The sequence below is a fragment of the Anser cygnoides genome, chromosome 2 (genome assembly GCF_040182565.1).
Source record: "Anser cygnoides isolate HZ-2024a breed goose chromosome 2, Taihu_goose_T2T_genome, whole genome shotgun sequence".
Taxonomy (NCBI): Eukaryota; Metazoa; Chordata; class Aves; order Anseriformes; family Anatidae; genus Anser; species Anser cygnoides.
In genome coordinates this window covers 139,177,272-139,189,686 of record NC_089874.1, presented here as the reverse complement: position 1 = coordinate 139,189,686, position 12,415 = coordinate 139,177,272, and the positions used below count along the sequence as shown (strand labels likewise).

The following is a 12,415-nucleotide window of genomic DNA, read 5'->3' as shown; positions in this document are numbered from 1 at the left end:
GTAAGTTTGCAGGGAAAGCAGTCCCTGCAGCCCTGCTATCAGCATGTCGCCACGCAGGGGAAACAAAGCTTCTTACCACCCCTGTGTCCTGCACACGTTCAGCTTCAAATTCAGGAAACTTACATCCTTGTCTTCAAAAGACACGTCCTAGATGTGAACATTTTCACTAAGTCTTGCCTTGGCGCTCACCCATTTTACAGAGTTCATCACCACCGTGAGGTCTCAGCCTGCACTCCCGTTACCTGGCACCTGCCCGTGCTTTGATTTGAATACTGACAGCGAGCACATGTGCGTTTTCCTGGTTTTAGGCAGAGCACATCTGTGTCACCTGTCACATCATGATGGGCTATGTCAGACCTGGAGACAACTTCAAAGATGAAAAACAGAAAAACAGGTTGGAAAATGGACTTTTATTCCTATTTTTTTGGACTCCATAAAGTGAGACAAAAGGTGCAGTGCCATCCAAGTTCAGTCCTTATTTGTGCAGCCACAGGATTTTGAAAGTGACTGTGAAGTTTTGGTTGGAACTTGGGGTTTAAGATTATTTCCAACAGCTCCATTTTTTCAAGTGGATAATATTCTGAAAGAGGGTGGGTTTAGATTACATACAAGGAAGAAACTCTTTACTCAGAGGGTGGTGAGGCCCTGGCACAGGTTGCCCAGAGAAGCTGTGGATGCCCCATCCTGGAGGTGTTCAAGGCCAGGTTGCTCCCAAAGCTGCACCTCTGCCCCCCTTGTGCAGATGCATCAGCTCAGGGCTCCCTGCATCTCGCTGCATCACCAGCTCTCTCTGGTGCTGCTCTGCCTCTTGACCCTTACCCACACCGATTGCAGCAGCTGCCCCTGGACCAATGCATTCAACTCCACCCTCCCCTTAAGACACTTACAAATCTACTTCCAGGATACCTGAAAAAGCCATCTACAGACCCCAGGGAAGCCTACATTTTACAAAGTAAAGTCTCCATTTTACAAATCTCGCCGTGGAAGAGCATTTTCTCATGGCAGAAATGTGAACCTGTAACACCAGCTAATGGGACAGACAAGAGTGAAGCGAGAGGTACTGGGAAGGTGCTCACCTTGCAGAAGAGACGTGCCGACAGGAATGGTTTCAGGAATGTTGTCCCTGGTGTAAATGGAGTGTTGGAACTCAGGAGAACAGTCGTTTTCATCCGTGATATGGACCATGACCTGAGACAAAAGGACACCTTGAGAAGGAATATTGGTTTCTACGCTCAGGAACACATGCACCTCACCCTGGATATACGCTGGGCATTCACTGGAGGTATAAGGATGGGACACTAAGCATTTTCTCACACTACAACACAGAGAAATGTCATCTCCTCCACTTCCAAGCTGATGGGAGGCAAAGCCAAAGCCAAACAAGTATTTCATTTAGCCTAAATGACCCCAGATCAGAGCCCAGACTTCTGCCTTGATCATAAGACATCCTCCCCGCCGAGAAGCATCTCTCTTCACGAATTTTCTGGACTATCCATGCATGTAACTCATTCAGCTCATGAGGTGATGGAGCTGGACAGGACAGCGGGTGGCACGTGAAGCGATTCCCATACCTCGGTCACGCTGCTCAGCTCGCTCTCAGCTTCCGTGGCTTTCAGGAGGAGGTGGTAGAGGTGGTGCTCGCCCTCGTAGTCCACGGGCTGGCTCAGGTGGAGCTCCCCGCTCCCCTGCCTGACGCTGAACAGCCCGCTGGGGTTCGTCAGCAGCGAGTACGAAAGGGGCTGGCTCTGGAAGGAAACAGCCTCGACCACTGCTATTCTGTAAAGAGGGAGAGAATAATCCTTCGCTTCAACGCTACAAGGAAAGATGTCGGGTGGGTAGCTAGAAGAGTGAGGAGTGGACGGTAAAAGGTGGATTCAGGCTGGAAGTGCCTGTGCTACAGGAAGCCCCCTCATCTCTCACCAAGCTGATCCCTGACACAGCAGAGCTGGGATAAAATGCTTTTCAATCCCCTTCTAACACGAAATCCCCTTTTCTTCCCCTATGTACTCTTTCCAGGGCTTTACAGGAGTTACTGTTCTGCTTCGGTTGTATAGATAACTGCTACACTTCTGACTTTCTTTGAAGCTTTAGATTAAGAAAAGGAGTTGGTTCAGATGGATAGGAAAAGCAGTAAGCACGGGGCCTTTCCAGATGCTGCTGTCCCCCCCCCAGGCAATGAAATGAAATGAATGCTTGCCTTTCTACCATGACTTATGCTCGGAAGCTCCATCTTTCACAACAGTCTCTGGCCAGCATGACAAAACACTCTAAGGCCACCTTAGCGAAAGCTCCAGGGAGGGAGACAGATTTCTCTCCACCCCATTTGGTCTCTTTTAAGGAGCAAGTGGCACATCTACAGCAGCTTTTCCTATTTCACCAGCTTATTTGGAGATTTCTTATTCCTTAAATGCCCTACAGTGCAGCTCCACCTGCTGCCGGGTACCTTAAAACCCCGTGCTGCTCTCAAGCAGCTGAACAGACCCTCAAACACCAGAAAAAAGATCATTTATTTTAGAAAGCACATCACATTTATTATATTGTAATGCACAAACACACACGCATAGCCCTGAGAAGTAAAAACAGGAAACATCCCTTTATTGGGCTCCGTAAAGTTCCTCCCAGACAGTGGTGAGGGAGGTCACCTGAGAAAACAGGACTTACTTTTCTCCCGCCGGAGTATTTTCGGGGACAAACACGCTGTAGGACATGTTAGTGAACTGCGGAGGCCGGGAGCCCGCCAGGACGGATACGGAGGCATAGGGGCTCTTGTTGCCGTACTCGTCCGAGGCTTGCACGGTGACCACGTACTCCTTGTTCCACGCCAGAGGCAGCCCCGTCGTCCTGATAACCCCAGTGTCTGCATCTACCTGAAATCGCTCCTCACCACCTGCCAACGTACGCAAAGCTGGTGTGGAACATGCCCCGCAGCAAGAGCGTTTGCATCTTCAGTGTTTTAAGGTGAGCTATCCTCAAATCGTCTACCTATATCCTTGCACGTGCTTATTTTTCCCTTTCCTTATCGCTTACTGTGCTGTTGGCTGGTGCAGAGTAAAAGAGACAAGACTGTACAAAAACCAGAGCCTTAAGCTAACTGTAAGGTTGCAACCAATTTCAAAGCAGAAGTAAAGCAAAGCGAGGGGCAGAAAGAAGATTCCCCTCCACATATCTATTTTACCGAAAGCCTCCCACCTTCGCTGTATCTTGTGTCCCCCCCACAAGGGATAAAACCTACCGACTGAAATGATAAAGTGGGAAACTGATAAGGAAAATCTGCAACTTGGCAGATGCTTGCCGTTTTTTCAGACTGGACCTACCTGCAACCAGTGCGTAAGTTAGGCCAGCGCTGGTGTTTTCGCCGTTACTGTATCGTGCAGCGAGCTGGTAGACGAGGGTGCCTTTGCGGGCGTCTGGATCAACGCGTGCCAGGTAGGGGTACGGGTACATGGCCCAGGACAGGAGCTCCTCCTCTGGGGCCAGCAGGGTGACGTGGCAGAGGTACCAGTCGTCGTCTGCAAGAGATGCACACACTGCTGGCAGCTTGTTCGCAGACCCAAGTCGAGGACTCGAACTGCACTGACCGAAGTGGGTTTATAATGGAAACCTTTGGGAAGCTGAGAAGCAAAAAACATGCCTAAAGATCACACCTGGGAAATAACGGTGGTTATTTTGTTTACATCCCCTCTGGGAAAACCATATGAATGTAGAAGAGATAGCACAGCATGCGGGGATGTTTCCGAAGCGCTCGGATCCACGGCGCCAAGGCTGGATGCTCACACAGCGCCGCGCTGGGCTCTCGGTGCAGGAGTTACAGGGGCAGGGCAGGGCCAGCAGCTCCAACCCACCGCTCAGCCCTGCCCAGGGAATCTGTGCCCGAGAAGCAGTTCCTGTCAGCCTCCAAATCGTGGCTAAGGAAGTCTTGTAATCTTCAGGACTGAAACACAAAATTAGTTTCTAATTACCCGTTTTTTCCTCAAATTAAAACAAGTAATTGCCAGGAAACACCCGGTGCACTGAATAAACTGACAAGCTTCCATCTCAAATATCATACAAAAAATAGTGGTTCTAGAAAGCCCTTGTGCTATAAATTTGCAATTTTCCTTACGAATCACATTTTACAAGAGTAATTTTTTAAAATGTAATCAAATCGACTGAAAACTATGAAAAGATCAGTGTGTTTTGGTAGAAACAAAAAGGAAAAAAAACGAGGGGGGGGCTCATTTCTTTAGGTTTAAGTTGCCTTGAGGTTGTAGACCTCCCTGCAGACACAGCAGTTACTGAGGCAGCAAAGTAAAATGCTTGGCGGGCAGGCAGCTTGCACAAAATCTGTTTGTCTTTAACATTACACATCACCACGAAGACTGGGTGGAATTGTTGCCTATTTCCAAGATCCTCCTCGTTGTGTTTTTTTTATTCCCCCCTTTCAAGCACTGTTCACTTCTCTCGCTCAGATTTGGTAACACATCTTCCTCATAAACCACCTAGGAAATCATAAATCAGATTTCTCAGACCTAGCAGTTTATCAGACTTTTTCCCAACTAGATGTTGTATGGCTGCAAGCCACTCTTGTGTCCCTAGTTTCTAGTCGTTAGCCTTGACTAACAACAGAGATTGTTGTTTTTTTTGGTTTGTTTGTTTTGTTTTTACCATTCCAGCTGCTTTTGAACACTCCAGTCCTTGCTTTTCAGTTATGATCAGTCCCAGGTACTCCAGTACTACCTAAGGATGGACCAAGCATGGGTGTCATTCTCATAAAGCAGCTCTAAAACAGCCCTTAGCACCAAAACACCTGCAGCCCAGTCCTCACCAGCTACACAGCATGCTAGAAGAAAAGCTCTGGATCTGAATAAAATTAAGACACATACGGACATGGCTTGTGAAGACTCTTCAATGTGTATTTTTGTGCCTTTCAGAAATTGTCGCCAAATTTCAATATACATAGGAATAATGCATTTAAAGAGTATTTAAACTTATAACAGATGTCTTATAGGAATAATTAATCTTTAACTAGCATTCATCGCTGGTTTTACAAATGCCTGTGGGCCCACAGAAGTGATATTTACACAGTCATGCTGCCAGCTGTGCCCACTCTCTCCCGCCCAAATGGCCTTTGAATCCAGCAGCTGATTTGTTCCTACAAGCCTTAGGAAAGCCAGCAGGGATCCCAAATAATGGTTCGCTCCGAGGGAAAGGAAAAGAGAAATCAGTTTTCACGTGGTCTTGATGAGCAGACTGGTGCAGTTCCAGTGCGTCACGAAAATGACGGGTCAGCTCCACACCGAACACTGATGAGAGATTGTAGAGGGTGAAAGTTCTGTTAGTGAACAGATCGGTGCCTCAGAAATACTCCTACGGCTTGGGTACAGTGCTCAGGGGTATCATATCCCCCGCAACACACTACCACACCTACTGGGCTCCACTGCAGTAAGGAGGTACGGCCATATCTCGAAGGCAGGGCAATATCCTTCCCATCGGAACAGATGCCTGTTCCGTACACACAGCATTTGTTTCCTCGGCCAAAACCTTTGCCAACCCGCCTGATGTGAAGCAAATACATCCGTAGTTGTAGGCACAAAGCACTCCTCACTCTGCTGGCACCAAGTGCTGTTGTCAGGTCCTTCCATCAGCAGTGTGCAAGCAAGAAGAGCACAGTTACAGGAGCAGAACCTCCTCCTTTCCATCAGCCCATTTCCTAATGTGATGTTTTTAAATGTTGTTCTTAAATTTTTATGTACCAATTGCTGTGCTGGCACCGAAACATTAATGCCTGCACTGAAACGCCTGCATGGAAGCCACCAGCACATGAGTGAGGACAGCCTTCAAAGGGGAGCAGAGAGGCATGGATGGGATGAAGATCAGCTCCGCTTCAGGATTGTATTTCCAAAAACAAAATCTGTTTGCACACTTGCCTAGGTACGAAGGAATGGGCAAACTACCAGCGCAAACTGGATTTGGGGCATCCCGTCCTGCAGCACCAACATCAGCCACACGCTGTGCTCGTGGGGTGTGGGGCAGTGGTGAGGGCACGCAGGGATATTTCTGGCAAGGTGCAGCTTTGATCTGGGTCTGAAACAAATTTTAAGTGCCTTCCTGTTGCTTTAATACACTGACATTTCACAAATATGAAATCCTAGGCTGTATAAAGAGAGTTACCAGGCTGCTGTTAAGGATAAAGGGCTGCATATTCTCCTTTGGAGATCTCTGCTCTTCTCTTTATCTTGTTACAACAAGGCATCTATTTAAGTGATGAGAAATCCTTATGCACCTTGCTAGGAATACTTGTAACAAACTTTACATTTACCTCTTCACTTTTGAAGTTTTTTGCTTGTTTTTGATCTATAGACATTACCCCACATTCTTACCACTTATTTATTGCCTCTGGTTCACTATATATTTTTACCGTGAGATTCTTCCAGAGATACAGACAGACAAGGTAACACAATAACCTTCATCCTGGAGCTTGCTGTTTTGTCTAATGATCCCCGGTCGTTGAAATGGTTTTACGGTTCAAGCAAATCAAGCCTTTCCTCTGCTGGCACCTGAACTTGAAGGCATAGCAGTGGCATCCACATATGGCTTTAATCAGTCCGATAGAGGGAAGAGAAAACAGCAGCGTGACCTCCAGTCCCGGCTGCCAGGTCAGGTTTCTGCTTCTGGGCTCAGGTTTGGTTTGCTCTAAAAATGTCAGGGGGGGACAGGAAGAAATGGGCCATTTTTGCATGAAAAAACTAAGCTGTATCTTCACTGGAAATCAGAGCTGGCAACGTACAAGGTTACTCATTAGCTTTTACGGAAGCTGCATTAAGCGGATTAAATGGTTTTCCCTTCCAGGTGGGCATACTGGTAGATGTGTTTTTTCTGTCAGAAAGCAAAAAGAAATCAAACTGCTTGATGTTTGAAAGCACAACGTGGGCTAGGTGCATTTTCAGGAACTTCAGGATTTGACAGATGCCTTTTTAAAAACGTAGCTTGCTGTCGGTGAGTTGCACGGCTCGCTGCTTATCGGGCTCTGCCTACGACACCCCTGCAGAGGATCGGGTCCACAGAGCCCTCTCAGCCATGAGGGCAATCCCATGCCCATCACTGCTACTGCTAAGTCAGGATTCAGAGGCTGCAGTACTCCACACTCACATTTATTTCAGTATTTCAGCGCTAATACCTCATCTTCTAGGACTACAGTGAGACAGTGCTCTGTGTTACTGCCTTTTCCTTGAAAACAAAAAGCCAACACACAAACGTCACTGGAGAAGCAGCACCCATTAAAAGCCTATTTCCACTCATACCATTTTTACGTAACACATGGCAATTAGGGAGGGTCTGATGGCTTTGTTTCTCGTTTAATGAGAGGATAAAAAGTTGGGCGCATGTCCCATAGTATTGATTGCTGTGTCACCCACTGTTAATTATATTTGGTAAGTGGCATGAGGAGAAATGAGGAGCAGGCACAAGTTAATTCTGCTTGGCTTTAGACAGTTCACCAAGTTTTTTCAAATGAGAACAAGATGCTCGAAGCCTCTGAATCTTTAGTTGTCTTCATAAGCAGCTAGAAAGAGATCCCAAGTTCACTACTGTACACATTTAGGAGATAGCTTTTATTTTAAAAGTGGCTCAAAGGAGCAACTAAATGACCTTGTCCCACTTGATCATCGAATTCCTTTCTCCCTGAGGCTCATCTCTTGTCAATACTTTATCGGTGCACAGACAGGAGTAAAAATACATTGTACAGCACTGTATTGGAGAGGACAGCACGGCTGATTTATACAACACTGCCCACAAGGTTATTTGCTTTCGTTAGGGATAAGCAAGGCAGTCAAGGAGCATGCCACCCTCCCGGCTTTGTCTGTGGCTTGACTGAGAAGTTCTGCCTTGAATGTCAGAGGTTTTTTTTAAGGTTCGGGGCTGGAAATGCTGCCCAGCATTTTCACCGTGCTGCTTCCCAGCTGCGCAGCCCAGCGCTCCCCTGTGCGAACAAGTCTCCCAAACAGCGCTGGGGTTTGCAGCCTGCACACGACGGAAAGGAGCACGCAGCCCCAAGCATGCTTCAACGTATTTGTTTTCCTTCTAGCTCTATGTTACACAGTTCCCGACCATTACAGGCTGTATAAAACATTTACAGAAAGCCCTACAACTCCCCTCTGCAATGAAGCAGTGCGAGGAAAAGAAAGAAATGACATCCACCAACACTGTCAGCGACCCTGTCAGACAAACTCTGAGGAAGAGCAAAGCAGCTCCGGGGGACGTGTGCGTGTGTGGCTTGGGGTGCCTGTGGCACCCCCATCCCCCGTCCGACCCCATCCTCTGTCAGACCCCATCCCCTGTCAGACCCCATCCCCTGTACACCCAGATCCCCTGCCCGACCCCGTCCCCATCCCCTGTCCGACCCCATCCCCTGTCCGACCCCATCCCCTGTCCGACCCCATCCCCTGTCCGACCCCATCCCCTGTCCGACCCCATCCCCTGTCCGACCCCATCCCCTGTCAGACCCCATCCCCTGTCAGACCCCATCCCCTGTACACCCAGATCCCCTGCCCGACCCCGTCCCCATCCCCTGTCCGACCCCATCCCCTGTCCGACCCCATCCCCTGTCCGACCCCATCCCCTGTCAGACCCCATCCCCTGTCCGACCCCATCCCCTGTCAGACCCCATCCCCTGTCCGACCCCATCCCCTGTCAGACCCCATCCCCTGTCCGACCCCATCCCCTGTCAGACCCCATCCCCTGTCAGACCCCATCCCCTGTACACCCAGATCCCCTGCCCGACCCCGTCCCCATCCCCTGTCCGACCCCATCCCCTGTCAGACCCCATTCCCTGTCCGACCCCATCCCTGTCCCCTGTCAGACCCCATCCCCTGTACACCCAGATCCCCTGTCCGACCCCGTCCCCATCCCCTGTCCGACCCCATCCCCTGTCCGACCCCATCCCCTGTCAGACCCCATCCCCTGTACACCCAGATCCCCTGCCCGACCCCGTCCCCATCCCCTGTCCGACCCCATCCCCTGTCCGACCCCATCCCCTGTCAGACCCCATCCCCTGTCCACCCAGATCCCCTGCCCGACCCCGTCCCCATCCCCTGCCCGACCCCATCCCCATCCCCGCAGCGCCCAGACGAGGGTCTCTGAGCCCCCCCCCGCCGCCCCCTTACCTCGTCCCCCTCCTCTGTGCACCTTGACGAGCGCCTCGGCGCCGCCGCCCGCGGGCAGCTCCCCCCTGAGGTAGAGGCGCCCCGACGCCCTGTCCACCCCCAGCGGGGCCTGCCCGGGGGCCGCCATCTCGAACCAGCCGCCCGCCTCCCGGCCCGGCGGCAGGGTGAACACGGTGTCGCCCACCCTCGCCCCCGGGGGCAGGCGGGCCGCGTACCGCCGGGGGCCGGGGGGCAGCCCGGGAGCCCCCAGCCCCTCGGTGGCCCCGCAGAGGGCCAGCAGAGGCGGCAGCAGCAGCACGGCAGCCCGCAGCATGGCTCGGCTCGGCACGGCTCGGCTCGGCACCGAGCTCCCTCCACGTGCAGCCCCAGCCCGGCCCCGCCGCCGCTGCCAATGAGGGCCGGTAGGGGCGGGCACCCCCGGTGGCCTGCGCTGGGCAAAGCCAGCCTTAGTGGCGTCCCCAGTGCTCCCAGTGCCTGCCCCAGCCCGCCCGCATCCCCCCTCATGGTCCCCCTCGTGCCAAGTCGATCCGTCCCGCTGGTCGAGCTGGGCTGAGGTTTTCCTGCTGGAAATGCTCCTCATGCTGAGCCCTATGTGGCTGTGCCATAACCCCCAGTGACAACTCGTCCAGGCTGGAAGGGAAACTTTGCTGAAGGGCCAAAACGATCCCGATCAGCTTTGGTTGAGCATTACGGGCAGACAACAAGATGACGGCCAACTGCTAGGCCGTGCTGGGAGCTAGCGGGGCACGGGGAGATCGCACCCTGTTCCTGCAAGCTCTCGGCCCCCATCGTTACCCCAAGGAAGGTGGTGGGATGAGCCACATCCCATCCGAAAGGAAACCCTGAACGTTGCTCATTGGGGTGTTACCAGTAACAGGAAACCACCATCAGGATCCAAGCAGGGTTAACTTGCTTTCACACCTCACCTTTACTCTTTGTGCCCTACCTAAAAATGAAATGTAATTCCCTACCTCCTAAAGGCACCGGAAAGATCATTAAATCATGACACTTACCCTGAGCCAGCCAGAACACTGGAATTTCTGGTCCAGTGTTTATGGTCCAACCATAAGTGGACCATAAAATGATCTTGGAGGTCTTTTCCAACCTTAAGGATTCTGTGATTCTGTGAGCATGCAGTTCAGGGAAGTTCAGGTCAGAACCGATACAGATGGACAGATCATTTTCTTTAATGCCTTGCATCCTACTGGCCTCACACAACCTCTTAACAAGCAAAACCCACTGAAAACCAAGTACTCAATGTTAGTAACATTGCAAGACACGCTACGCTTTCTGGTCTTTTATATTCTCACGCACATTTAGAAACATAGAATTTTGTCTACAGCATATCAAGATGTGGGCTGGATTTTATTCATACTACTGGGACAAATAATCCCTCACATGCGTGAACCCATGCACTCTTAATATGTTGCTAACATGATTCTCATGATGTAAATTTAGGCACATGTTGGCAGAAATGTATTACGTTTATTATGTTTCCTGGGCAGGACACTGCCGAGACAATTGGATGGCTCTTTCCACATAGCCCCGTTTTCCAAAGGAACTCGAGTCTTGCTGTGAAACTGAAGCAAAAACCACAGCGATTGATCCAGCATTAATCAAAGAGGCAGCGCCAGCAGGAATAGTGGAGGTGGCTCTTGGCTCCAGTAGGAAACAACGGAGAGAATAAGTAAATAGAAATATATTAAACAAGCTCTTTAGAAATCTTCAAGACACCATCAGCTTCAGCGACACTCATTTTTAGGATTCTTCTCGAGCAAACCTGATGGGGTGAACTGGAGACTGCGGATCGCAAGCAGTAAATCTAAGGCCTGCTGTTGTGAGGCTGAACCAGCAGCAAGCCCAGCGGCCCTGCTCTGACCGCACCAAGGCCCCAGGACGGGGTCATCACGTCAGGGAACAGCTCAGATCGCTACAAAATGAGTCCCCTGATTTTTATTTTTTTAAAAAAACAAAAACTTCTACTCTAGCATACATTTATCCAGGTGTAACGTGGAAATAAATTTAAATTACACTGCTAGTGTCTGCATGCTTTTGAGGTAAATGGAAATGAAGGAAAAAAAAGGAAATGAAAGCAAGACTTGGTTTTGATTCAGTTTTCTAAAACTGTACGAACAGGTCAATCACTCTGCTGAAGCAATCGGTATAACTGTGCGTTATTATCCAGATTTGAAGTTAGGTCAGCTGAAGAAACAACACGAGCTCTTTCCTGTATCCACAGTTTCAGTGGCCAGGCTTGGAAGGGCCAAACAGCTTAATTCTTGCCCATCCTTTGTCAACCTTCTTCAGAGGGGAGAATGGCGTAGGGATTTCATATTCATCTTCATTTTACAGAAAAGGTTGGTATTTATTGCAACGGTGTAGCAAAAAGTCAGCCTTAACATGTTTTTGGTCTTCAACCAGTCAATGTAGTAACATGAGCTTGATGGTCAACATGCAGTCAAAACTTTGAAACCCAAAGAAATGCCAAGGCATTGTGAAGCTGTTCAGAATGCTGTAGGTGAATGTATGTACTGCTGGTGTGTCATAACCTAGTGAGCCATTCAACAATATTCTATATTGCTTTACATTTTTATATTTTACACACGAATTTTAATAAATGAGATGCATCTCAGCTCTTTACTATTACAAAAATGTCTACCACACCTTTGTTACCAAAGCAATCTGGAAGTGTATAGGAATAGAAGTGCGTGTGTGACTGGGCCACAGCAAAAACTGGAAAATCTGGGAAACTAGGTCCTAGAGACAGATTACAGAACTAGCATTTAAGGAGAGGAAACAAAATGAAACAAAACCAACAGTAATTTTACCTAACTCCTCTCACTGATTAGGATCAGAATATATATTCTGTTATATATACACGTGTGCATACATAAAATACACAAACACTTTATATAAAAATATACATGTATTTATATGTACCTGTAAATACTATTCTATATATAATAGAATATTTTGCATCTCACAGCTGGTAACCACGATCTATTTTGGATAAACATGTGGAAGAGTGCAGAAATAACAGCATGTATTTCATGGCCAGAAAGCCCCATTCCCATTTCATAGAGCCTAGGGTGCTTGAAGCATTCACGGCTAACCATGAATACGTCAGCATCAGTGCATTTCATTTTTTTAAAAATAAGCTTTTAAAATTCCTTTTAGACCAGCCAGGAAACGTTCTGAAGAATTGTTCAAACTCAGAAACATTAAGAATGAAAGATGTAAATACGTATTTTTGGGTGACATGTGATCCATTTTTT

The 12,415-nt window shown here is 49.0% G+C and overlaps 1 protein-coding gene across 1 annotated transcript in view; it reads right to left on the bottom strand.

The window, feature by feature from the left end:
- Positions 1–11,195, bottom strand: part of LOC106030627 (neural-cadherin-like) — a 45,458-nt gene extending 34,263 nt beyond the window's left edge. Inside the window, exons 1-5 of the mRNA XM_048075194.2 lie at positions 9,141–11,195; positions 3,315–3,509; positions 2,662–2,887; positions 1,572–1,776; positions 1,077–1,188 (exon numbers count right to left, since the gene is read on the bottom strand). Of these exons, the coding sequence (XP_047931151.2) occupies positions 1,077–1,188; positions 1,572–1,776; positions 2,662–2,887; positions 3,315–3,509; positions 9,141–9,720 (1,318 nt within the window). The 5' untranslated portion in view covers positions 9,721–11,195. The remainder of the gene's footprint in view (positions 1–1,076; positions 1,189–1,571; positions 1,777–2,661; positions 2,888–3,314; positions 3,510–9,140) is intronic.
- Between the last annotated feature and the right edge of the window lie 1,220 nt (positions 11,196–12,415).